Source organism: Leptonychotes weddellii, chromosome 16 (assembly GCF_054177405.1).
Source record: "Leptonychotes weddellii isolate Sample4059 chromosome 16, ASM5417740v2, whole genome shotgun sequence".
Classification (NCBI taxonomy): domain Eukaryota; kingdom Metazoa; phylum Chordata; class Mammalia; order Carnivora; family Phocidae; genus Leptonychotes; species Leptonychotes weddellii.
This window is the reverse complement of record NC_138384.1, coordinates 45,091,472-45,113,300: the sequence shown is the minus strand read 5'-3', so window position 1 is coordinate 45,113,300 and position 21,829 is coordinate 45,091,472. Positions and strand designations below refer to the sequence as shown.

The 21,829-nt window shown below is 52.0% G+C and overlaps 2 protein-coding genes across 7 annotated transcripts in view; one reads left to right on the top strand and one right to left on the bottom strand.

The window, feature by feature from the left end:
• ZSWIM9 (zinc finger SWIM-type containing 9) overlaps positions 1-5,487 on the bottom strand; it is a gene marked incomplete at its 3' end in the record, with an annotated part of 18,112 nt that extends 12,625 nt beyond the window's left edge. Inside the window, exons 1-2 of the mRNA XM_081807911.1 lie at positions 5,243-5,487; positions 4,330-4,602 (exon numbers count right to left, since the gene is read on the bottom strand). Of these exons, the coding sequence (XP_081664037.1) occupies positions 4,330-4,602; positions 5,243-5,259 (290 nt within the window). The remainder of the gene's footprint in view (positions 1-4,329; positions 4,603-5,242) is intronic.
• A 470-nt stretch (positions 5,488-5,957) lies between these two features.
• The window catches only part of LIG1 (DNA ligase 1), a 192,760-nt gene continuing 176,888 nt past the window's right edge, over positions 5,958-21,829 (top strand). Inside the window, exons 1-7 of one of the 6 annotated variants that reach the window (XM_081807211.1) lie at positions 5,958-6,153; positions 12,430-12,502; positions 14,096-14,185; positions 14,823-14,958; positions 16,796-16,919; positions 19,179-19,274; positions 21,163-21,267. In XM_081807211.1, the coding sequence (XP_081663337.1) occupies positions 12,486-12,502; positions 14,096-14,185; positions 14,823-14,958; positions 16,796-16,919; positions 19,179-19,274; positions 21,163-21,267 (568 nt within the window). In that variant the 5' untranslated portion in view covers positions 5,958-6,153; positions 12,430-12,485. The remainder of the gene's footprint in view (positions 6,154-12,429; positions 12,503-14,095; positions 14,186-14,822; positions 14,959-16,795; positions 16,920-19,178; positions 19,275-21,162; positions 21,268-21,829) is intronic. The other 5 variants (XM_081807212.1, XM_081807208.1, XM_081807207.1 and 2 more) reach the window with 5 other exon arrangements.

The window sequence follows — 21,829 nt, the reverse complement described above, 5'->3', positions numbered from 1 at the left end:
TGAAAACAGCCATAGATGGTATGTCAATGCATGGGCTTGGCTGTGTTCCAATAAAACTTTATTTACAAAACACAGCTGCAGGGGCGCCTGGGTGGCTCAGTCGTTAAGCGTCTGCCTTCAGCTCAGGTCATGATCCCAGGGTCCTGGGATCGAGCCCCGCATCGGGCTCCCTGCTCTGCGGGAAGCCTGCTTCTCCCTCTCCCACTCGCCCCTGCTTGTGTTCCCTCTCTCGCTGTGTCTCTCTCTGTCAAATAAATAAAATAAAATCTTAAACAAACAAAAAACCAAAACACAGCTGCAGGGTGGATTTGGCCCAAGGTCCTCACAGCTTGTCAGCCCTTGTAACATAGATTGTCCAGGGCTTGGCAAGTAATTAAGAAGGGTGACTCACAGGCAGTAAATGAGTAGCATGCCCTAAAATGCTCCTAAATTGTTTCCAAATGGCCCCAGAGAAGGGTGAGCCTCCCCAGAACCTACCCCGACACTCTCCAGTATAAATACTTAAGAACTGTCTTTGTTAAACCAGAAGGGGATCCTTGACACGTCCCTTTTCTGCTCCATGCAGGAGGTAAAGGAAAACCAGGAGCCTGCTAGGTTTTTTAAATCTACATAAAAAGCTTGAGACTTTTTGCCTTATTTAAAGCAACAAAAATAATGCGAAATTAGAAAAAGTCTAAGTCTCCAAATCATTATAAATAAAATACAAATGTGGAGCCACCCTAGAGGTGTTAGGTGGAACCAAAAGACATTTCCGACATGCAGCCATTTTTGATTTACCAAAACCGTGGCCCGTTCACAGGGCTCTACCTGACACGTTTCCCCTGGCTAACTCGCGGGCTCTTGTGAAACTCTCTGGCCTGGCCTCTTTTGGCTGACTCTTTTGGTTCAGCCCTTAGAACAAGCCCCCACTCAGGGGAGGCCACACCTCTGGGAAGCTGTGCATCTTGCCAGAGAATAGCACATCCCCTGGGGTCCCTGTACCTCACATAACTGTCTACTGTGGCCTCAGCACACTATTTTTGCATTTCTCTACACCCAGCTGGGGAGAAGAATGCCACCCACCTCTACATATGAACTCCATGTGGGCAGGAATCTGTTTTGCCTACTGCTATGGTCCCAGCACTGAGAACAGCCCCTGGCCCCTGGGAGGCGCTCAGTAAATAGATGATGAGGAATGACAGAATCTCGCTGTAGGAACCCCAGGCACCCAGGCACTGCGCTCATTACATCAGGCCACTCAGCACCCAGGCCTGCCTATCATGCCTTAAAACTCATCAGACCATCCACGTTTCCCCATTCCCACTGCCAGCAACCCTACTCAGTTCTTTCCTTCTTCATGAAACATCCTTCTCCCTTCTTTTCCTCTAGTTAGCTCCTATTCCTCCTTCACAACTCAGAACCAGCGTCACCTCCTCCAGGAAGCCTTCTCTGACCATCCCCAGGCAGATTTCATCCCACACATTGGGGTGAGGATCTGATGGATGCCCATCTGTAATGCATGCTCTTCACTGAATGGGGTGCTCTTCCACTGAAACTCCCGTGATCTAAAAACACATTCACCCTTGCACATAGCAGGTGCTTGAAACAAAGCTCTCGGATGGACAAACAGCATGGCACCTAGGACCACATTTGACTCTCATATCAATAATCTATGATTGAAATAAAGATGAGGGGTAGGGGAGGGAAGAGAGAGGGGACCAAAAACATGGGCTTTGTGGTCAAACTGTGTGGGTCCTGATCCTGGTTTCCCCCTCTTGGCAGCTGGGTTATCTTGGGAAATTCCTTTAACCTCTCTGTGCTCATTTTCTCATGTAGCAATTAGGGCTAATAAGAATACCACCTCGTAGGTTCATCGAGAGTACAGAAGAGGATTATGTTATGCAAAGTAGTTAGACAAGGGGCTGGGGCACAGTAAGCACTTAATAAAAACGAGCCTGCTATTTCCCCCATTTTTCTTCTTCTAAAAGTACCATCGCTTTGGGCTGTTTTGCTCTCCATGTACCCATGTCTTCTTGATCTTTCAGGTTCTCAAGCTCTTTGTGTTTTCAAAGGCTGGTGTGTGTATTCTAGAGAGGGAAGCGCTGAAAGAGGCTGGGGGTTGTGCAGAGCAGAGAGCTGGAGCCGGAGGGGGAAGAGGCGGGATGGTGATTTGGGGGAGGTTGCAGGGCAACGTCTGGGGAAGGGGGCTGGAGTGGCCAGGGAGAAAGCTCTGAGGTGTGTTCTCAGGCCCCTTGGCCCCAGCCTCCTGGCTGGCCTCCCGTCTCTCTCCTCCAGTCTGTCCCCGACAAGGCCCCGGGAGGGATCATCCTACCCCAGAGCTGCCCCTGCTCTCAGCCCCTTCTGTCTCCCTCTGATAATTGCAGAGCACTGGGGACAGTGCCTGCACATAGCCAGTGCCATGTGTTTAAGTCAAATACATACATATATAAATGTATAAACAAAGAGAATCCTTCAAGTTTCCATTTACTGGTCACCTCTTCCAGGAAGCCTTCCAGAAGCACCCTGTAAGCTCTCAGGTGGAGCTGAGCTGACCACTCCTCTTTTCCCTCCTCCCTCCCACTCTCTAACTTCTTCTCTCTCACAATTGTGAGCCCTGATTTCCAATTTTTTTTTTTTTTTTGGTCTTTTTCTCCTCTATTAGGTTCTCAGCTGCTCAAGAGCAGCAGGCTCCAAATGCCCAGCAAAGAGCATGCACACAGTAGGTGCTCAATAAGTGTTTGTTACTTCGAATTGGGTTTTGTTAACAAAGAGAGAGTCCAGATTGGGCCTAAGCCACTCACAAGCTCAAACGTTCTAGATTTCTCTGTGATGATGTGTGTGTTTGATCCTGTTCTGCTTCCTGACCTCTGAGTCTCTGTTTCTAGATAAGCAGGGAGTAAACTACCAAGAACAGTAATCTCTCAATAAATGTTTCAGTGACTACGGTGAGAATCTCTGTTCGAAGGGCGATTTGCATGTATCAGCTCATTTAATCCTCACAAAACCTGGGATCGGTCATTACCATCACTTCCTCCATTTTCCAAGTCAGGAAACTGAGACCCAGAAAGGTGATGTCACTTGCTCAGTGTCCCTGGCTAATCCCAGCAGGCCTGGGGCTTGAGGCAAGCCTGGCGGCTCCCGAGTTTATGCTCTTGACTTGCAGAACAGCTGTCATTTACCCAGCCGCCCCACGTTCCAGGCACCGGGGAAGTGCCTCCCTGTGCTTGGTCTCACGGTAACCTTCCAACAGCTCTGCGAGAACCCCATTTCAGAGAGGAGAAACCCCACTCAGAGATGTGATGTCTGTTGCCCAAAGACACCCACCCCGGAAGTGCTGGGGCCAGTCTCAAGCGGCCTGAAGGCAGAGCCTGATTTTAAGCGCCCCGTTCTTGCCCATGGCTCTCCAACCAACGGTCTGAAACTCATGCGCACCTATAGAGACCAGGCAGGCGAAACACGGAAGTGGCAGGGCTAAGTGTGAGGTAACAGGGAGCGGTGGGGTCTGGGGCAAACCTGAGCTCCAATGCCCCATCTAACTGCAGTGGCCATCTGCCACACAAGAACGTGGGCTCAGCCTCTTCCCATGTTTCAAGAAAAGCCGGAAACCGAACATTTTATGGAGAGGGCTCTGGTTTAAGACTGGGGGTGGGGGGAGGGGCGCGATTAAAACTTCCTTGGCCAGCTGAGTGTATCTCCTAGCTCTCTCATGGATTTTTCATTTGCCCCTTGTAGTGTTACACTTATAGGGAGCTTATTTGTGAGCTTGTTCATATAATGTCAGCCTTCCTGTTCAGTCTGAACATGCCAGGAGGGCAGGGGATTTGTCTATCCTGCTCAACACCTTCTCACCCCAATGAAGTATCTTTAGCCCCCATGTGGGACCTGGCCCTGTATTTACTGAATCAACAGATGGGTCTTTCTCTCTTTGTCCTGTGGTTTACTCTGCAGCTCTGTCTCTGACCTCTTTGTAGGTGTCCCAAACCTGGCTTTCACCCATTTTTCTGGTTCTGGCTGGAGTCTCTGGCTCCATGTCTCCATGTTTCTGGAATATTTTGTCTTTTTTTTTTTTTTTTGGCTTTCTCCAATGTGTCCATCTCACTCTCTGCCTCTCTCTAAGTCCCTATTAAAGTCTGTAATTGGAGCCCGCCCTGTCACTCACTGTGCATGCCTTTGTACTTCCAGCTCACTGGCTGTCTGCCTTTCTCTGGGACTGTCTTGGCTTCTCTGCAAGGTGTACTTAGCTATTTTGGTAGGCATCTCTCCCTCCCCATCTCTTGGTGGGGGGCTCTCTGCCTACTCCTCCCCCTCCCCCCCAGCACCCCCCAGCAGGGCACGGCTCAGCTCACGCACCCCACGGTGGGCCGGCTGGGCGCGCGCACGTCCTTGCACACGAGCCGCACGTAGCTGTACTTGAGCACGTCGATGAGCGTGTAGAGCGGGGGCGCGCTGGCCCAGCGGCAGCGCGCCAGGTGCATGGAGCTCTTGACGAAGAAGAGCGCCAGCCGCTGCTGGCACCACGCGTCGAAGAAGCGGCTGAACTCGGCCCATGAGAAGAAGGCACGCTCCCGCAGCTCCTGCTCCTCCTGCCCCGCCGTGCTGGGTGGGGACTCCATCCTGGGGCGCCTGAGTGGAAGGGAGGTCATGTGGATATCAGACCCATCCCCACCAGGGGTATCCCACTTCCTCCATTTTCCGCCTGCCTCTTTGGTCCTGGTGCCTCTTTCTAGGTGGGGCCCAGGGCGGGATGCACCCCCGTTAATATCTAGATACGAATCTACACTCCATCTTTGGCTTTCTCCCATTTCTGCATTATTCCTGGGACAGCTGGAGCCTGTCATCCTGATCCCTAATTTCAGCTCTGGCCCCCTCTGTAGATGTGCCCCTAGGTACAGTTGGGGTCCCTCTCCCAAAATATAACCCTTAAGTTCAGTGGTGGACACCTCCAATGTATTCCCAACTTCCAGCTAAGACCTCCTCCCCCCTCCGGATATATCTCCTATACTTGGCCATAACCTCTAATGCCCCCATTCATATGAAACCCCCCTTCTACGTGTCTACACTTGGCTGTAACTCACATCCATTTTTGCCCTCTTCTAAAGATGTTCCATGTCCAGATGTGCTCCCGCATCCAGTCATGGACCCCTCATCCCCAGTCATATTCTTCACGCACCTGTGGCTCCCTCCTCCCTGGATGTGTCTCCGATATAAAGCTGTTGCCCCAGATGTGACCCCATGGGTCGTCACATCCAGCTGTAGCCCCTACCTCCGAGAGGCTCCCATATCCAGATGTCCTTCTCACATCCAACATGTACTTTTCGCCCACAAGTGTGTGCCTCATTCACTTGTGGCCAATTCTCAGAAGTGTCACCAATACTTGTCTGTGCCCACCTCCTGCCCAGACGCGCCCCCCAGTCCAGCTGTAGCTCCCTCCTCCCATTTGCAGCTATTGTACTCCCCAGATGTGCATTCTGGTTCTAGACATGGCCCCTCGTCCTCAGATGGGCTTCATCACCCCAGATGCTCCCCACGTCCAGCTGCGCCTCCCCCCCGCCCCCGTGCAGCCCCTCCCAACCCGCTTCCGCCTCCCCAAGCCCTCCCAGCCCCTCCTGCCGCGGGCCCTCCCATCTCCGCTGTCCCACCCAGCTGTGCCTCTCCCCTCCCCCAGATGTGCACCCTTCCCGCCCCTCCCCACTCACCTACCCGCCCCGGAGCGGCGTCCACCTCCCACAATGCTCCGCGCCGAGGCCAGGCCCGGCCCTTGCTCCCGGGATGCCCCGCGCGGCCTCCCGCCTCTCTTCCCGCCGTGCCTCGCGCAGCGGCTTCCACCGAATCTCCCTCTTTCCCCGCCAGTCACTTCTCAGACCCGCAGCTACACCCGCCCACCCAGAGCGAGGGAAGGCGCGGACCGTTTCCCACAGTGCCCTGCGGGAGGGCTCACCCTACTTCACCCCTTTCCTCGTAGCCTCCCGTCCGGGAGACTACGACTCCCAGCGTCCTCCGGGAGGCAGCGGCGGCGCGGACGACGCCCGGGCCCCGCCCCTCGTTACGGCCCCGCCCCCGCCCGCCAAAGTCTGCGCGCGAATTCCGTGGCGCGAATTGAGGGCTGCGGTCGGGCGCCGAGCGGTTCCGGGTGTGACGCGCAGGACAGTGACACGCGGGGCTGGCGAGAGGCAGGTGGGGCCGCCGACGCGGGGCTGGGAAACTGGGGGGTGGCGCGCGTGTCGTACGCTCCGGGCCCACGGCTCCGCCGGGTCGGTCGGCTGCAGGGGAGCGGGCGTGGGGGACGCTCAGGCGGCCGAGAGAGCGGCGGGGAAGGGAGAGCGCCGGCAGCGGGTCCCTACGGGGCACCGGGGGGCGTCCGCCAGAAGGAGAGGGCCAGGTAGAGGGTAGTCGAGGGCCAGAGTCAGTAGGACCCGACAGGGTTTGAGGAGAGGCCTGGGAGGCGGGGCTACCACGAGGGGCGTGGTCACGGAAGTCCCCCGGGGGCTCGGTGGGCGGGGCCATCGGAAATTGGGTGGGCGGGGAGACAGGCCCACCTGGAAGGGGGTGGGGACGGGGCAAAGTTTGTTAGCGGGCGGGGCCAGACGCTAGGAGGCGGGGCCGGGGAAAGGTTTAAGGAGAGGGAGAAGTGGGGTCGGCTTTAGACGATGTGGGGGGAGGATCCCTCTGGACGGAGGTGGGGCAGAGAGGTCAGTGGTCTGGTCCAGGTCTAGGCCAAGGCCTTAGGAAAGGTCGGGACCCTTCTGTATAAGGAGAGGTCTGGCTTTGTGGTTGCCGGATGAGGGGGGCGGAGCGGAGGTAGGGTTGGACCACAGTGCTGGGAGGCCAAGGCCTGGGAAGAGAAGGGGCCCTGGAGAGAGTAACTCAAAAGTCTCGGCTTATCGTTGCCCTAAGGGGTGGAGGGAGGGCCAGAGGAGCTTGGGGAGCGGAGAGAAAAGGATATTGATGTCCTTAGGAGAGGGGTAGGCTTGAGGGATAAGGCAAGGGGGGGGCGGGGTGCACTTGGCTGGGAGAAGAGATGAGCATTTGGAAAGGGGAGCTGGCATCTGAAAGCCGAGGGGAATCATTGAGGAGAGACAGCAGGGCGTGGGATGAAGGACACATCACTTCTTGGCCTCCAACCCCATTTCATCCTGTTTGAATCTCTGACTTTTTAGCCTCAGGGAGGCATGAGGGAAAGGCCAGTGGGGTCTAAGTAAGACCTTAATTTCTTTTTTTTTTTTTTTTAAAGATTTTATTTATTTATTTGACAGAGAGAGAGATAGCGAGAGCAGGAACACAAGCAGGGGAGTGGGAGAGGGAGAAACAGGCTCTCCGGCTAGCAGGGAGCCCGATGTGGGACTCCATCCCAGGACCCTGGGATCATGACCTGAGCCGAAGGCAGTTGCCCAATGACTGAGCCACCCAGGCGCCCCAAGACCTTAATTTCATCTTATCTTAGGATCCCTGAGAGCTTGCTAAGCCTGCAGGTCCCCCTTCTATTCCCAGAGCTTCTGATTAGTAGGTCTGGGAGCAGGCTGGAATATTTTACACGTAATCCCAGGTGAGGTTCTTAGAACTGGCCCTCTATGTTTCTGGGATCCACCATTGGCTGGCTGTGTGGCCCTGAACTACTCACTTTCCTTCTCCTGTCCCAGCTTCCTCATTGTCTTTTGGGTGATGCTGAGCTGTTCTGAGCTTCAGAGGATGAGAGTAGCATATTTAGGGGAATGGTGTAAAATACTTTCCACGGATGGAGGAGGGTGGTCAAGGGAACAGACAGGTCAGGAAACGTGAGCTTTTATTAATGAGAAGGAAAAGACTTGAGCCTTTTGGCTGGTCATCCTCAAACTGTTTAAAGACCCTTTGATATCGTGCTCCTTGTCACATGGCCTGTGGGTTTTGAAAGATCCTGCTTATGGAGCCTAAATTCTTTAGTAATGATGTTTTTGTTACCCTGATTTTTTAAAAAAGATTTATTTATCTGTGACAGGGGAGGGGTGGAGGGAGAGGGAGAGTCCCAAGCAGGCTCCATGCCCGGTGTGGAGCAGACGTGGGGCTCAATCTCACGACCCTGAGATCGTGCTCTGAGCGGAAAACAAGAGTTGGGAGCTCAACCACCTTCGCCACCCAGGCGCCCCTGTTACCCTGATTTTTAAATAAAGGCATACATATGGGCCAGTGCATTCAGTACCAGGCACCGTTTTAGGTCCTGTGGCCATATCGCTGAACAAAATGGACAAAATCCTTATCTTTATGGAACTCAGCGTTTTAGCCCTGTACCGCTTAATAGTAGCAGCTAGCCCCATGTAGAGATTTAAATTTAAGCTCATGAGAAACAGATGAAAATCTCAGCTCCTCAGTGGCACTAGCTGCATTTCAAATACTTGAAGCCACATATGGATAGAGTGACCTTTTTGGACTCTGCAGGTATAGAACGCTTCTATCATGTGGAGAATTGTGTTAGAAGCAGTACTCTAGAGAGTGAGACAAAACCTAATTTAGAAGATCCAGTTGTGCTAACTGCTGGGGAGGAGGAGAGTAAGGGGTTAGTACAGCAGGCTGGGGGTCGCGGTAGCCGGACCTGCACTCGGAGCCGTGGGATGCTGAGAGGTGGTTGACCGTGGTCTTTGGGAGGCAGTGCCAGTGGGATTCGTGGGTCGATGAGTTTGGGGTATGAGAAAAGAGGTGAATCAGGTGAATCAACAGTCCAAGGGTTGTTTTTGTTTTTGTTTCTTTAAAGATTTTATTTATTTGAGACGAGAGAGCACAAGCAGGGGGTAGGGGCAGAGGGAGAGGGAGAAGCAGACACCCCACTGAACAGGGAGCCCCATGCAGGGCTCGATCCCAGGACTCTGGGATCATGACCTGAGCCGAAGGCAGGCGCTTAACGACTGAGCCACCCAGGCATCCCGTTTTTTTTTTGTTTTTGTTTTTTATTAAAAAATTACATATAGCGAACTTACTCTTTTTGGTGTGTAGTTCTGTCGATTTTGAAATGTGTAGAATTATGTATAAAGACCACCACCATCAAGATACTACAGTTTTATCACTCCAAAAAGTGATTGTGTTCCTCGTCTCTAGGTACCCCTTCCCCCCGCCGCCGGCAACTATCGGTCCCTCTCCGTCCCTGCAGCGTACCTGAATATTCCTTTTTATTGCCAAGCGAGTGTAAACAAGCTTTAGTACATCCTACAGTGGGATACTGTTCAGCAAGTTGTAGGATGTACCATAGTTTGTTCATCCATTCCCCGTGGGAGGACATTTGGATCATTTTTGGTGACTGTAAACAGATCCGCTGCAGTAAACATTCACTTACGGGGTTTTGTGTGCACGTAGGAGTTCTCCGGGTAAATCCCTCGGAGTAGGGTTGCTGGGTCATATGGTAAGCATATGCTTCACCGTTTGAGAAGCTGCCAGCCTTCTCCAAAAGTGACTGAACCATGTTGAATTCCTTCCAGAAAAGTATGAGACTTCCCATTGTTCCACATCCTCACCAGCACTGGATATTGTCCGGTGTTTTGTTTTGTTGTTAATGGTTAAATAGGCATGCAGTGGACTCCAAGTGACTGGAGCAGCTGGGTGACAAAAGCTACCACCGCAGAGGTGGCTGAAGGAATACGTGTATGTGTGTGTCGTCTGGAGTTTGGTTTTGGTCCCACTGAGGTGGGGATGTTGGTTGGACATCCAGATGTCAGAGCAGAAAACCAGGATGTGCCACCTTGAGTTTAGAGGGCTAGTGACAGCCCAAGTGAGACATTTGGGGGCCATGATCACATTGCATGAGATCTCCAAGGGAGTGGGTGTAAACGGGACAGAGAGGGGGCCTAAGGATTGGGCCTGGGGCACTGCAACAGTTTAGAAAGCTAGTTGCCATCTTGGGGTGCCATGGCTCAGTCGGTTTAAGCATCAGCCTTCAGCTCAGATCATGATCCTGGAGTCCCGGGATCGAGCTCCGCATCGGGCTCCCTGCTCAGCAGGGAGTCTGCTTCTTCCTCTGCCCCTCACCTGACTCGTGCTCTCTCCCTCTCTCTCTCTCAAATAAATAAATAAAATTAAAAAAAAAAAAGTCTTAAAAAAAATTAGTTACCATCTTAGTTTTCTGTTGCTATTGTACCAAATCATCCCCTTTGCCACTTAACAAGCTCTGTGATTCCAGGCATCTTTCTGTGCCTCTGTCTCGTCATTGGCGAGATGGGGATAAAAATGGAAAATGTTGGATTGTGTTGTTGGGAAGTATTGGGTAACATCATTTTACACTGGTTATCTCAACAGCCCCAAGATCTAAGGGCCACCTGCCACCCCTTCAATCCCAATACAGGGGGACCCTTGTCCTCCTCACCCTCAAGAATAGGTAGTGGTTAAGGACACAGACTTTGGAGCCGGACACCTGTCTTCGGATCCTGGCTTCGCAACCCATTAGGCTGTGTGGCCTTGAGCAAATCACTCGACCTCTCTGCTTCCTTTGCCTTGTTTATAAAATCAGGATAATAACGAATTGTAATAGATTTTGTGTGAATTAATTCATATAAAGCATCTGGAATAGTGCCTGGTCCCTAGTAAGCACCCCAGTTAATAAAGTTGATTTTTTTTTTTTTACAGAAAAAATATTAAGTGAAAAAAAAATTCAGGTTTTACATAGATACTGTTGAAATTTCAAAGGTGGTATGGAGAATGTCTGATTTGGGAAATAAGTTTTGGAGGAGAGGGGAGGGAACCAGACCCAGCCCCATGGCTCCAGAGCTCCCAGTCTGATTGGAAAGATGAACTGTGATATAATCAGAACGCAGGATCAACACAATACGTGTGAGAAGAGAAGTACCAGTTAACCACCACCGGGGGTCAGGAAATGGAGGGTCTCTCCTAGCAGGTACCTAGGGGAGGCCTCTGGACATCCATCCAGTGCTCAGAGCTGGGCAGAAGGGGACCAGCTGCTGGTGGTCCAGGAGGGCACTCCCCAGAGGGAACCTGGAGGAAGGGGGTAGGAGGCTAGATCATAAAATTTGAACGGTTATGTGGGGTCTAGATTTACTTTTTTTTTTTTTTTTTAATGAATGGGTAATAAATATGCAGGGTTTAAAATAAAATCGGGATAGAGGTATGCAGTGACAGGTATGGTTCACAGCCCTACTCCCACTCACCTCGAGTGCCCCCAACCACTTCTGTTGGTTTCTTGATTATCCTTCCAGAGTTTCTATTCGGCAAACAAAAGCAGGACCAAAGAATAGACAGGTTCCTATTGTCTCCTGTCCTACGAAATCAGTAGCATATTATGTACACTGTTCTGCCTCCTTTTTTATTACTGTTCAAAATGTTACTTAAGATACCTAGAACATCTTTCTATATCAGTACATAGAGAATGTCTTCATTCTGCTTTTTTTTTTTTTACTTTTTGTCTTGAAAGGATTATATAGACTTGCCGGAAGTTATAAAAATAGTACACCTTTCTTCCTCCTGGTGGAATCTTATATAACTGTAGTCCAGTATCAAAACCAGGAAGTCGGCGTTGGACAATACCGTGAGCTAGACCACATAGCTGGTTCAGCTGTGTGTGCGCGTGTGTGTGCATGTGTGCGAAGTTTGAACCCATGTACAGATCTGTGTAACCACCACCGCAGTCAGGATATGGAACAGTTCTGTCTTCACAAAGGCTCTCGCTATGCTCCCTGTTTATAGCTGACCGCACCCCCACCTTTTGTCCCTAAGCTCTGACCACCCCAATCTCTTCCCCATCCTAAGTTTTGTTATTTGGAGAATGTTCCAGAAATGAACTGTACAGTACGTAACTTTCTAAGATTGGTGTTCTCTGCGTGATGTTTTTGCCCCTCGTTTCTGTAAAGAATATACCTTAGAAACTGCTCAGCAGCAGTGGGTATAATTTAATGGAGTGCCACGTGTCAGGGTTGTTTCACCTAAAAACAGTTTTTATTAGTCTTTTTTTTTTTAAGATTTTTATTTACGTATTTGAGAGAGAGAGGAGGGGGAGAGGGAGAAGCAGACTCCCCGCCGAGCAGGGAGCCCGATAATGGGGCTCGATCCGAGGACCCCCAGGATCATGACCTGAGCCGAAGGCAAACGCTTAACCAACTGAGCCACCCAGGTGCCCCAGTTTTTTGCTGATCTTAAAACTTAAAAAAAAAAAAAAAAAAAACTTCTCCTCAAAAAACCCCAAACGAAACTGAAAAAAATTAAAAAAAAAAAACCTGTCAGTCTTCCGTGTGCCTTCATATTAGATGAAAAGCAGGCTCCATACGATCGAGACTTCTTATCTTGTTCTGACTTGGAACTTTTTCTTCGCTCATAAATCAGTGTTGGTCCATAAAAATGGGAGTTTCTTGTCGGTGGGGAAACTCATGTTTCTGATTTTGTGGGGTTTTTTTTTCTTCTTCTTCTTTCTGAAAGAAGGAGGGTTACGTGCTTTGGTCTGTGCACAAGCAGTAGTCTCACCAAGGATCTGGATTTCTGTTTCAGGAGCATCTGGCTGCAGACGAGGAGGAGGAAAGGGGAAGGGAGAATTCCGACCCATCATGCAGCGGAGTATCATGTAAGGACCCGGCCCCCCGTCCTACATGCTCTGAGTTCTCTGCTTCTCTCTTGATTTCTGTGCCTTTTCTCGGAAGAACACAAGGTAGTCTCCCAGTTGGAATTTCCAGGAGCCGAGCAGTGCAGAAAATGGGGCGTGGGATCTGGAGGACGGGTAGTGTGGTAACTAGAATTTTTTAGCTGGAGGTTCAGAAATGCTGACCCAGTGGTTCACAGTTGGTGGTTTGGCCCCCCCAGGGGACAGCTGACCATGTCTGGAGATGTTTTTGGTTGTCACAACTAGGGGGGAGAAGGGGGCTTGTGATTAGCATCTACTGGATAGGGGCCAGGCATGGTTGCTGCTTAATACCTGCAATGCATGGGACAGCCCCCCGCAACGAAGAATGATCTGGCCTGAAACATCAGTAGTGTCCAGGGTGGGAAGTCCTGTCCTCATGCAAGCTGGCCTCAGGAAAACGAGACAGGGAATTACATGGCTTGTGTAGTTGAAGCCTTCCAGAATTAATGGCCTTGGGCTTGGTTGGACCCAGTTGCCAAAATCCTTTCACTGGGAATTTGAGGGAGTGTCCTGAGAGGAAAATGGAGGGGCTGCTCCCGGAAGGAGGGGATGGATTCTAGACTGACCCAGACCTGGCCGCCCGCCCGCCAGAGACCTGGGAGGTCACAAATCACAGGCTGCATTTTTCTCACATGATGACAAGTCTGGGCATAGTCTGTCTTTGGCTGATAGCACCTCAGATGTCTTTCTGCCCCGGGCTTGGCTTGGCTTGATCGGTTGATTGACTGACTGAGCATACGTTAAGTGTTAATTTGAGGGCAGTTTTAGATGTGCAGAAAGTTGTACTGATAATAGAGCCTGTTCCTGGGTACCTGGCACCCAGCTTCCACTGTTGATGTCGTGGGGCCCGTCGGTCACAGTAAGGGACCAGCATTGGTACATTCCTGTTAACTACACTCCGATCTCCCCGATTTATCTACAAATGCTCCTCTCTGTTCCCAGGATTCAGCTCGGAGTACCCTGTTGCATTTAGTTGTCATGCCCCCTCGGTTCCCTCTGGTGTCAGTCCAGGTGACAGTTTCTCAGACTTTGTTTGTCAGGATACCTGCAGACGGCCCCCCAATGTGTCTGACGTTGTTCTCCTAACCAGACTGGGGTCACGGGCAGCGAAGCGAGGTAGCGTCTCGTCCCCTCGTGGTTGGCGTGCAGACATCCCCGGGACATGACCAGTGATGCTGATCTTCCTGACTCGGTCAGGAGAGTGTGGGCGAGGCCTCTCCACCTTACTTTCCGTGGTCCTTCCTCAGTACTCCCTTCTCTGGAAGCCAGCTACTCAGTCCAGCCAGTCTCAAGTGGAGGGAGGATACCTTGCTTTCTTGATCTTTTCCAGAGCACTTCACACTTCCTGACATTTTTATTTAGTTACTTAACAGTTGCCTCTTATACTGAGTGTCAACCTGTTGAGGGTGGGGACTTGGTGTCTTTGTCTCCCCGGAATCCCTAGGGCCTGGGAGAGGCCCTGGCACATAGGAAGGGCTTGGATGATTCTTGTGCCATTATCATTCCCATTTTCCCCCTCCTTCTGTGCTCCTCCAGGTCATTTTTCTACCCCAAGAATGAGGGCAAAGTGAAAAAGCCAGAGAAGGAGACCTCCAACAGCGTCAGAGAGACAGAGCCACCTCCAAAGTAAGTAATGGGGCGAGGACATGGTGAATTTGTTCCTTTATAAGTCAGGGCTCTCTTGGCTGTAAGTGTGGCAAACCCAGCTCAGAATGTCTGGGAGTCCTAAAGGGAATTTTTTGACTTCGGTAACCGGGAAGTCCAACGGTATAGGTCCAGCCTCAGGCACAGCTGGATCCAGGGCCTCGGCGTTGGCAAAGGGGGTTGGCAAGTCCAAGTTCCAGGAGTAAGACATCTGTGGGCAAGCAGTCAGGAGCAAGTTGCATGCATCAGTCATACCCCTTCCATCCCCTGGGTCAGGACCCCTCACATGGCTATACCCAGCTGCAGGGGAAGCTGGGAAGGGATAGTCTCTAGCCGAGAGCCATGGACCTAGCTAAATCTCAGGGGCTGGTATGACTGAAAACGAGAGGGTCTTCAAATGGATGTTGGAGGCCATTCCCTGCTCTCAGTAGGGGCTCCGTCTGCTCCTCAGCATTGCTCGTCACAGAGTAGGTGGGCACATGGGAGGCCTCCAGAAACGTGGATGCAGTGGATGGTCAGATGGTTAAGAGTGTATGCCAAGGAGGCGCCTAGAAAAAGCTCATGGAATGCTTGAAAGAAAAGGAAGGGAATGAAACACCCCCATTTTCCCACCTTCCAGGGTAGCGCTGAAGGAGCGCAATGGAGAGGTGCCTGAGAGCGATTCTCCAGTGAAGAGGCCAGGGCGGAAGGTGGCCCGGGTCCTGGGCAGTGAAGGGGAGGAGGAGGACGAAGCCGTCACGCCCTCCAAAGGCCAGGTGGGTCCCCACCAGCCTGCCGCCCATTCCTGGACGAAGCCGTCATTCCCGGTAGCCTTTCGCACGGAGTGTAGCTCAGCCGCTCAGGGGCGCTCATGCCCCAGGAGGTGGAAGATTTGAGCGGTCGTGCCCTGGAGCAGATGGACGGCCTGGTCTGCACGGTTCTGACTCCACCTGCGCCCCGTGGCCTGGGGCAGTCTCCGGGCCTCGTGCTTTGGCCACCTCACCTGTGACATACAGCTCCCGGGAGCACCTACCACTCGGGGTGACTCTGAACAGGAAAGGAGTCAGTTCACCTATGGATCTGAGAATAATGCGTGATCCAGAATTAGGGCTCACAAACACATCGGGTCTCTCCTGTTGGCAGAGGGCTTTTTGCCTTTTCCAGAGACGTTGGCTTCCTTCCTTTCCTCACTCAAAGTCACCCAGTGGGCAGCCGATTGGTGACCTTAATTCCCTCTGCAGCCTTAATTGCTCTTTGCCACATAACCGAATATATTCACAGGTTCCAGGGACTAGGAGGGGCCGTCCTTAGGAGCTTGGACTTTGCCCTGTGGCTGCTAGGGATCCATGGACCGGTTTTGAGCAGGAGAGGGACAGGGGTGGCTTTGGGTCCTGAGCAGCCTTCACAACGTCCCTTTGGGGCCTGTATCCATCAGGGTCTGAATAGGAGAGAGAAAGCACATGAGCAGAGAGAGTTTAATACAAAGAATTATCAAATACGTGTGTAGTTCTCAACCAGGTCACTGCAGGGGCGAAAAGAGAACTCGAAGGCGTCATGGTGGTAGCAACTGTAGGGGGCAGCTACTGCCCCGGGAGCTGTGGAGCTGACAGTCAGACCTTCAGGTGCTCGCTGGTGGGCGCCGGGGTCTCTGAGCTTACAGGTGGTGCCGAGGGCCTGGTCAGATCTTGGAGGCAGGGGCCCTGGGCAGAGAGTGCCGGCATCCAGGGGCATCACGTCGGAGGCCCTGTGAGTGTTGGAAATGCTGTAAGTCGGATCCGGCTGACACAGGCCCTTCTTGTACCCTGTTAGGGCGCTGCCTGCCACAGAGCTTCCTGCCAGACTGGGAAAGGGGTTTTCAGAGTCCGAGCATCATGAGGGAGAGTGGACGGGGTAGGCTTGGAGCGGAGGGGCTGTCACTTAATAACTGGCAGAGGGCCCTGTAAGAGGAGTTAGGGATTGAAACCAAGATACAAATAACGGGCTTAAACAAGGTAGGAATTTATTTCTGTCTCTAATGGGGTAAGAAGCCCAGGATTAATATAGCAGTCTCTCAGTGTCAGAGACGCAGGCTGCTTCTGTACCATTACTTTTATCCTAGATGCCCTAGTCCAAGCGAATGTCCATTTTCAAGCCAGTGAGAAGAGCAAGACATTCCACGGGAAGTGTACATCATTTTCCCTTATATTGCGTTGTGTAGGAGTGAGGCTCCTGGCCGCGCCTAGCTGCAAGGGAGGCTGGGAAGTGTAGTTCTCAGGCTCCTGGCCACACCTAGCTGCAAGGGAGGCTGGGAAGTGTAGTTTTCAGGCTCTCGGCTGCACCTAGCTGCAGGGGAGGAGGCGAAATGTGGTTTTTCGTTGGGCCATCATATGCCTAGCTAAAAATCAAAGGTTCTGTTACGTTAGGAAAAAGAGTTGTTGTTATTGTCATCCATGATGGGGAGAGTCTGGTGCCACGAAACTCCACAGGAGGTTAAGGAGGGTAAGGCCCAGGTTAAGAGAGGAGGGGCCCTGAACTGGGACGGAGAACTCTCTACCCCCAACTGTTTGGAAAAGGACAAGGAGGTGGCCCCTTCTTCCTCCCCTCACTCTAGAATTGCTCTTTCTTGCTTTCCAGAAGCCTGCCCCCAGCTCTCCACAAGTCTCCCCTCCCAGCCCCGTCACATTTCCCGAGAGCAGTCCCTCCCTCTCCAGCTCTCCTGTGGACATCTCCCCAGCAGGGATCCCGAAGCGGCGCACAGGTGAGGACATCCAGGCCCCTGCCCCTTGCCTTGCCTGTCTTCGTCCACTTGAGGATTTCTGCACCTGGCGGCCATCCTCACGACAGCTCTGATCTTAGCGTTGTGGCTGAGAGCATGGCTTCACCATCCACTGGCTGTGTGACCTTGGGTAAATGACTTACTTTCTCTGAGCTTTATCTGTAAAACAGAGACGATAGTAATGACAGCATTTATCATACAGAGATTAAGAGGAAATATGCGGAAGGTGCTTGGACCTGGGCCCAGCCCATAGTAAGTGCTCAGGAAGCTTGGGTTATTATAACCGCGGGTACGTGCTGTCCGGGAGGCAGCGCAGCTCACTGTGGGAGCCCAGGAAAGAGGGAGACTGGTAGAAGAGAGATGCACCCAGCCAAGCCTTGAAGGAGAAGGAAGAGTGAGCAGGGAAGAGGGTTAACAACAGAAGGAAGCAGGCATCGAGAAGGCCCTTCGGGGCACTGATGGCTTGGTGTGTTGGTGCTTAGTGCACAGGGTTGGGGACCCCAAGTGGGGACACTGGAGAGGGTCCGTGGAAAGCCAGCCTGAGGAATGGCACCTCTGTACCCTGGGGCATCGGGAACGTTTTGTATGGGTGGGGAGGCACAGGTGAGAGACACTCACATGATGCTGGGGGACGGGTGTAGCAGGTACGACCAAGGGACTGAATTTTCAGTGCTGCACCATTTTTGTTAAATTTAGATGTGCAAGCTGATGCCAGATTGAATTACCGAAGACTCTCAGGCACGTTTAGAATAACTTGGGTGCACAAATCTTCAACTGTAAATTCTGTGAAATCTAAACAGATCAGCTCTTTCTGAGGAAAACTTAGCAACCAGTTGAGATGTGCTGAAGTACGTCGGGACTTTGAAGACTTAGCACGGAAAAGAAAATGTTAGTTATTTTAGCATTGAAAACACAACACGTTGGAGTCGTAGTATTTTTGGATACACTGGGTTACATAAACCGTATTATTAAAATGAGGTGTATCTGGATTTTTTTTTCCTTTTCTCAGTGTAGCTACTGGCAAGTTTAAGATCAGGTATGTGTCTCACCGTATTTTTCCATCGGGTGGTGCTGGTATAAGAAATAGCACGCCTGGGGACACCTGGCTGGCTCAGTTGGTGTAACATGGGACTCTTGATCTCGGGGTCGTGAGTTTGAGCTCCACTTTGGGTATAGAGGTTACTTAAAATCTTAAAAAAAAAAAAAAAGAAAAGTAGCACAGCTGAAACTAATAGACTATGTTAATTACACTTGCATAAAAAACTTAAAAAAATTTTTTTAATTAAAAAAACAGAAGAAGAAAAGGAGTCGCAGTGGTAACAGGGCTCAGAACTGAGGCAGCGCAGAGCGGGTGACACCCGAGCTGAGTCTTGGAAGATGCAGGAGGGCGGCGGGAAGCGGTGCAGCCACGAGCAGTGTGCAGAGGGACCACGTGGCACACGGGGGGGTTCGCATACACCGGCGTGTTTCTGGAGGGTCAGGTGCAAAGTGGGCAGCAGGGCGAGTTTGAGGACTGTGTGCAGTGAGACAGCAGGGTGGGGCTGGCTCCCACAGGGCCCCCCGCATGTTAGGCCAGGAGCCCGGGTTTTGTCCTGGCGGGTGCTGGGGCGCCACGGGAGGGCTGCGGGATGGGGGCGGCGGGGAGGTACTCATGAAATAGCTGAGTGGTGCGGGGCCTGCTGGAAGCTCAGGGCTGACCCTGAGATTGGCCCTGGGGGGCGGGGGGTGTCAGGGAATTCTTTTTAGAGGAAAGGACCCCTGAACTTTGCGCCTGAACAGCAAGTGCCAGGGCCCGGAGGTGTGTTGTGTTTGGGAGCAGCAGGAGTTCAGCGGTGCCGGAGAATGAAGGATTACGTGGCGTGGAAAGAGTTAGAAGGTCAGCTGGAGAGAGATGAGGCAGCACAGCGGCAGATACCAGAAGACTTGCTTCTGGAATGTGGCGGGGGGGGAGGTGCTAGAGTTGGTGCGGCACTGGGCCGAGCGCGTCGTAGCATCTCTTACTCTCGGGGACTGTTTCTATTCTGCATATGTGGGAGACGGAGGCACAGAGAGATTAAGTAACCTGCTCAGGGTCACACAGCCAGGAAGCGGCAGAGCTGGAAGAATGAGGCGCACCTGGGGCAGAAGGGGAGCGTCCCACAGCCTTCTCGGGGGGCCCCGTCACTGACCGGCCTGAGCTCACTGGGGCGGGGGGCGGACAGACCCACGAGGTCCACCACGCCAAGCCCCTTGTCTTCCCAGCTCGGAAGCAGCTTCCTAAGCGGACAATACAGGATGTCCTGGAGGAGCAGGGCAAGGATGAGGACAGAGAGGCCAAGAGGAAGAAGGAGGAAGAAGGTGAGGCACCAGGGGAAGGGAGGGCAAGAGAGAGAGACTCGGAGGGTGCACCGTGGGGAATCTGGAAGGATGGGGGCCTCTCCCCGAGGCTGGACTGTTAGGATCCCCGATCTAATGCCTGTGTCCCTGAATCTCGATGTGGCCGTCAGAACCCCACACACCAACACAGGCATTTGGGTTACGAGAGCATTTTGAAATGCATTCATTTGGGCCCCTTTAATTTAGGGTGAATTCGTATGCCGTTTCCCATTTTTATCCTTTGTTTTTCTGTTTGTGTTGATGGAAAATGTTTTCTTCTCCATGACTTCTTTTTCCTTAGAAATGGGCCCAGAAGGCAGAGACCCCCAGCTTCTCAACAGCACCCTAAGCGCGTAGTAAATTGTTGATGGCACCCCTGGGCCGCCACCTCGACAGTTCCGTTTATTTTTTTATTTTTATTTTTTTAATTTTTTTTTTTTTAAGATTTTATTTATTTGCGAGAGACAGAATGAGAGACAGCACGAGAGGGAAGAGGGCAGAGGGAGAAGCAGACTCCCTGCCGAGCAGGGAGCCCGACGCGGGACTCGATCCCGGGACTCCAGGATCATGACCTGAGCCGAAGGCAGTCGCTTAACCGACTGAGCCACCCAGGCGCCCAGACAGTTCCGTTTATTAAGTAGTTATGTCCAGACAACTGTTGATGTTCTAGAAACTTGGGTGTTTGAGAAAATGGCGCACGTCCGTTGAAAGGAAAAGTACTATTTTTTGTTTCCTCCTTCAGAGAGTCACAATTAGTTACTAGCTAGGATGTGTCCTGCCCTCTGCACAGTCGCCCAGACCTTTGGAATCCCCTGTTCCCCGTGCCGAGTTTTGATCACAGCAGCCAAGGAAAGCCCTGCTTGGCAGACAGGTGACATCAGGAATTGCTAGGCCCGCGGGCCAAGGATGCTGAAATCTGACCTACCTCGAGCTCGTAGTTCCTGCCGTGGCCAGCAGATGCCCCCAGTTTCCCCTGGAACCGGGAACTATCGCCGGTGTCCCCGAGAGTTCGGCCCACGGGGGACATTCTGGTGCAAAGATCTGACCCACTGGTCATTTGGGACCTGTGTGCAGGCTTTGCCACTGTCAGTGTTTAATAAAAGGTCCTCGGGCGCCTGGGTGGCTCAGTTGGTTGGGCGGCTGCCTTCGGCTCGGGTCATGATCCTGGAGTCCTGGGATCAAGTCCCGCATCGGGCTCCCTGCTCGGCGGGGAGTCTGCTTCTCCCTCTGACCCTCCTCCCTCTCATGCTCTGTGTCTCTCATTGTCTCTCTCGCAAATAAATAAAATCTTAAAAAAAATAATAATTAAAAAAATAATAATAATAAAAGGTCCTCATTTGGCTCAACTCTTCCGGGGCAGATGTGGCTTCCTGTTGGCAGTTTTTAGTCCGGATCCAACCTTACTGTAAATTGTGCGTTTTTAGTCAGTGTCAGTGTCTGGGGCTGTGCGTGGGAGAGCGGGCAGCTGCTTGATTCTTCTCAAGTTCACCTACACAGTTTTTATTGTTACCCTGGAAGTATGACCTTTTTTTTTTTCCCCCCAGTTTAAAACATTTTTCATTTTTACCCATATCAAGTTATCATGTGCGTTTGGAACTCTTTCCCGTTGTATCTTGTGGTGAATAATTCTAGACGTTGATCAGAAGATACTGGCTGTCTGTGTCCGTTTCTGGCTGCCCAGGCGCGCGAACACCGGGTTTGGATTCCGTTGGAGACCCCGCCACGCTTGGGGCTGACCAGGAGCAGGCTCACACCTCCTGCCGCTTTATAGACGTGCTTGATCTGCAGAGGAGCAGATGGGAGTTGAAATGTCCCTGGGGGTCAGAATAATTCTTTTTTTTTTTTGCCATCTGACTTCTGTCATCCAAAGCTGAGACCCCACCGGAAGGCCTCACAGAGCCTGAAGTGACCCAAAAGAAAGAAGCAGAAGGGGAGGGCCAGCCCGTGACGCCCCCTGAGCACCCAGAGACCTCCTGTGAGTTTCCACTCCCCCGGGGGCCCTGGCTGTCTGGTTTTGGGTTGGATGTCTTCTGAGGCCAGTTAATTTAATTTCATTTTTTTAAAGATTTTTATTTGAGAAAGAGAGTGAGAGAGAGAGAGGAGGTGCAGAGGGAGAAGCAGACTCCCCGCTGAGCAGGGAGCCTGATACAGAACTCGATCCCAGGACCCTGGGATCATGATCTGAGCCAAAGGCAGATGCTTAACCGACTGAGCCACCCAGGCGCCTCTCTGAGGCCAGTTAATTTTAAATAAGACTCCAATGTGTTGTTGAAATGCAAATTCTTGGGGAATCAGAGGTTTTATTGTCATCGTTTTTATGGTTAAAATCTCCCCCCTCGGGCGCCTGGGTGGCTCAGTCGTTAAGCGTCTGCCTTCGGCTCAGGTCATGATCCCAGGGTCCTGGGATCGAGTCCCACATCGGGCTCCCTGCTCGGCAGGAAGCCTGCTTCTCCCTCTCCCACTCCCCCTGCTTGTGTTCCTGCTCTCGCTATCTCTCTCTCTGTCAAATAAATAAATAAAATCTTTAAAAAAAAAAA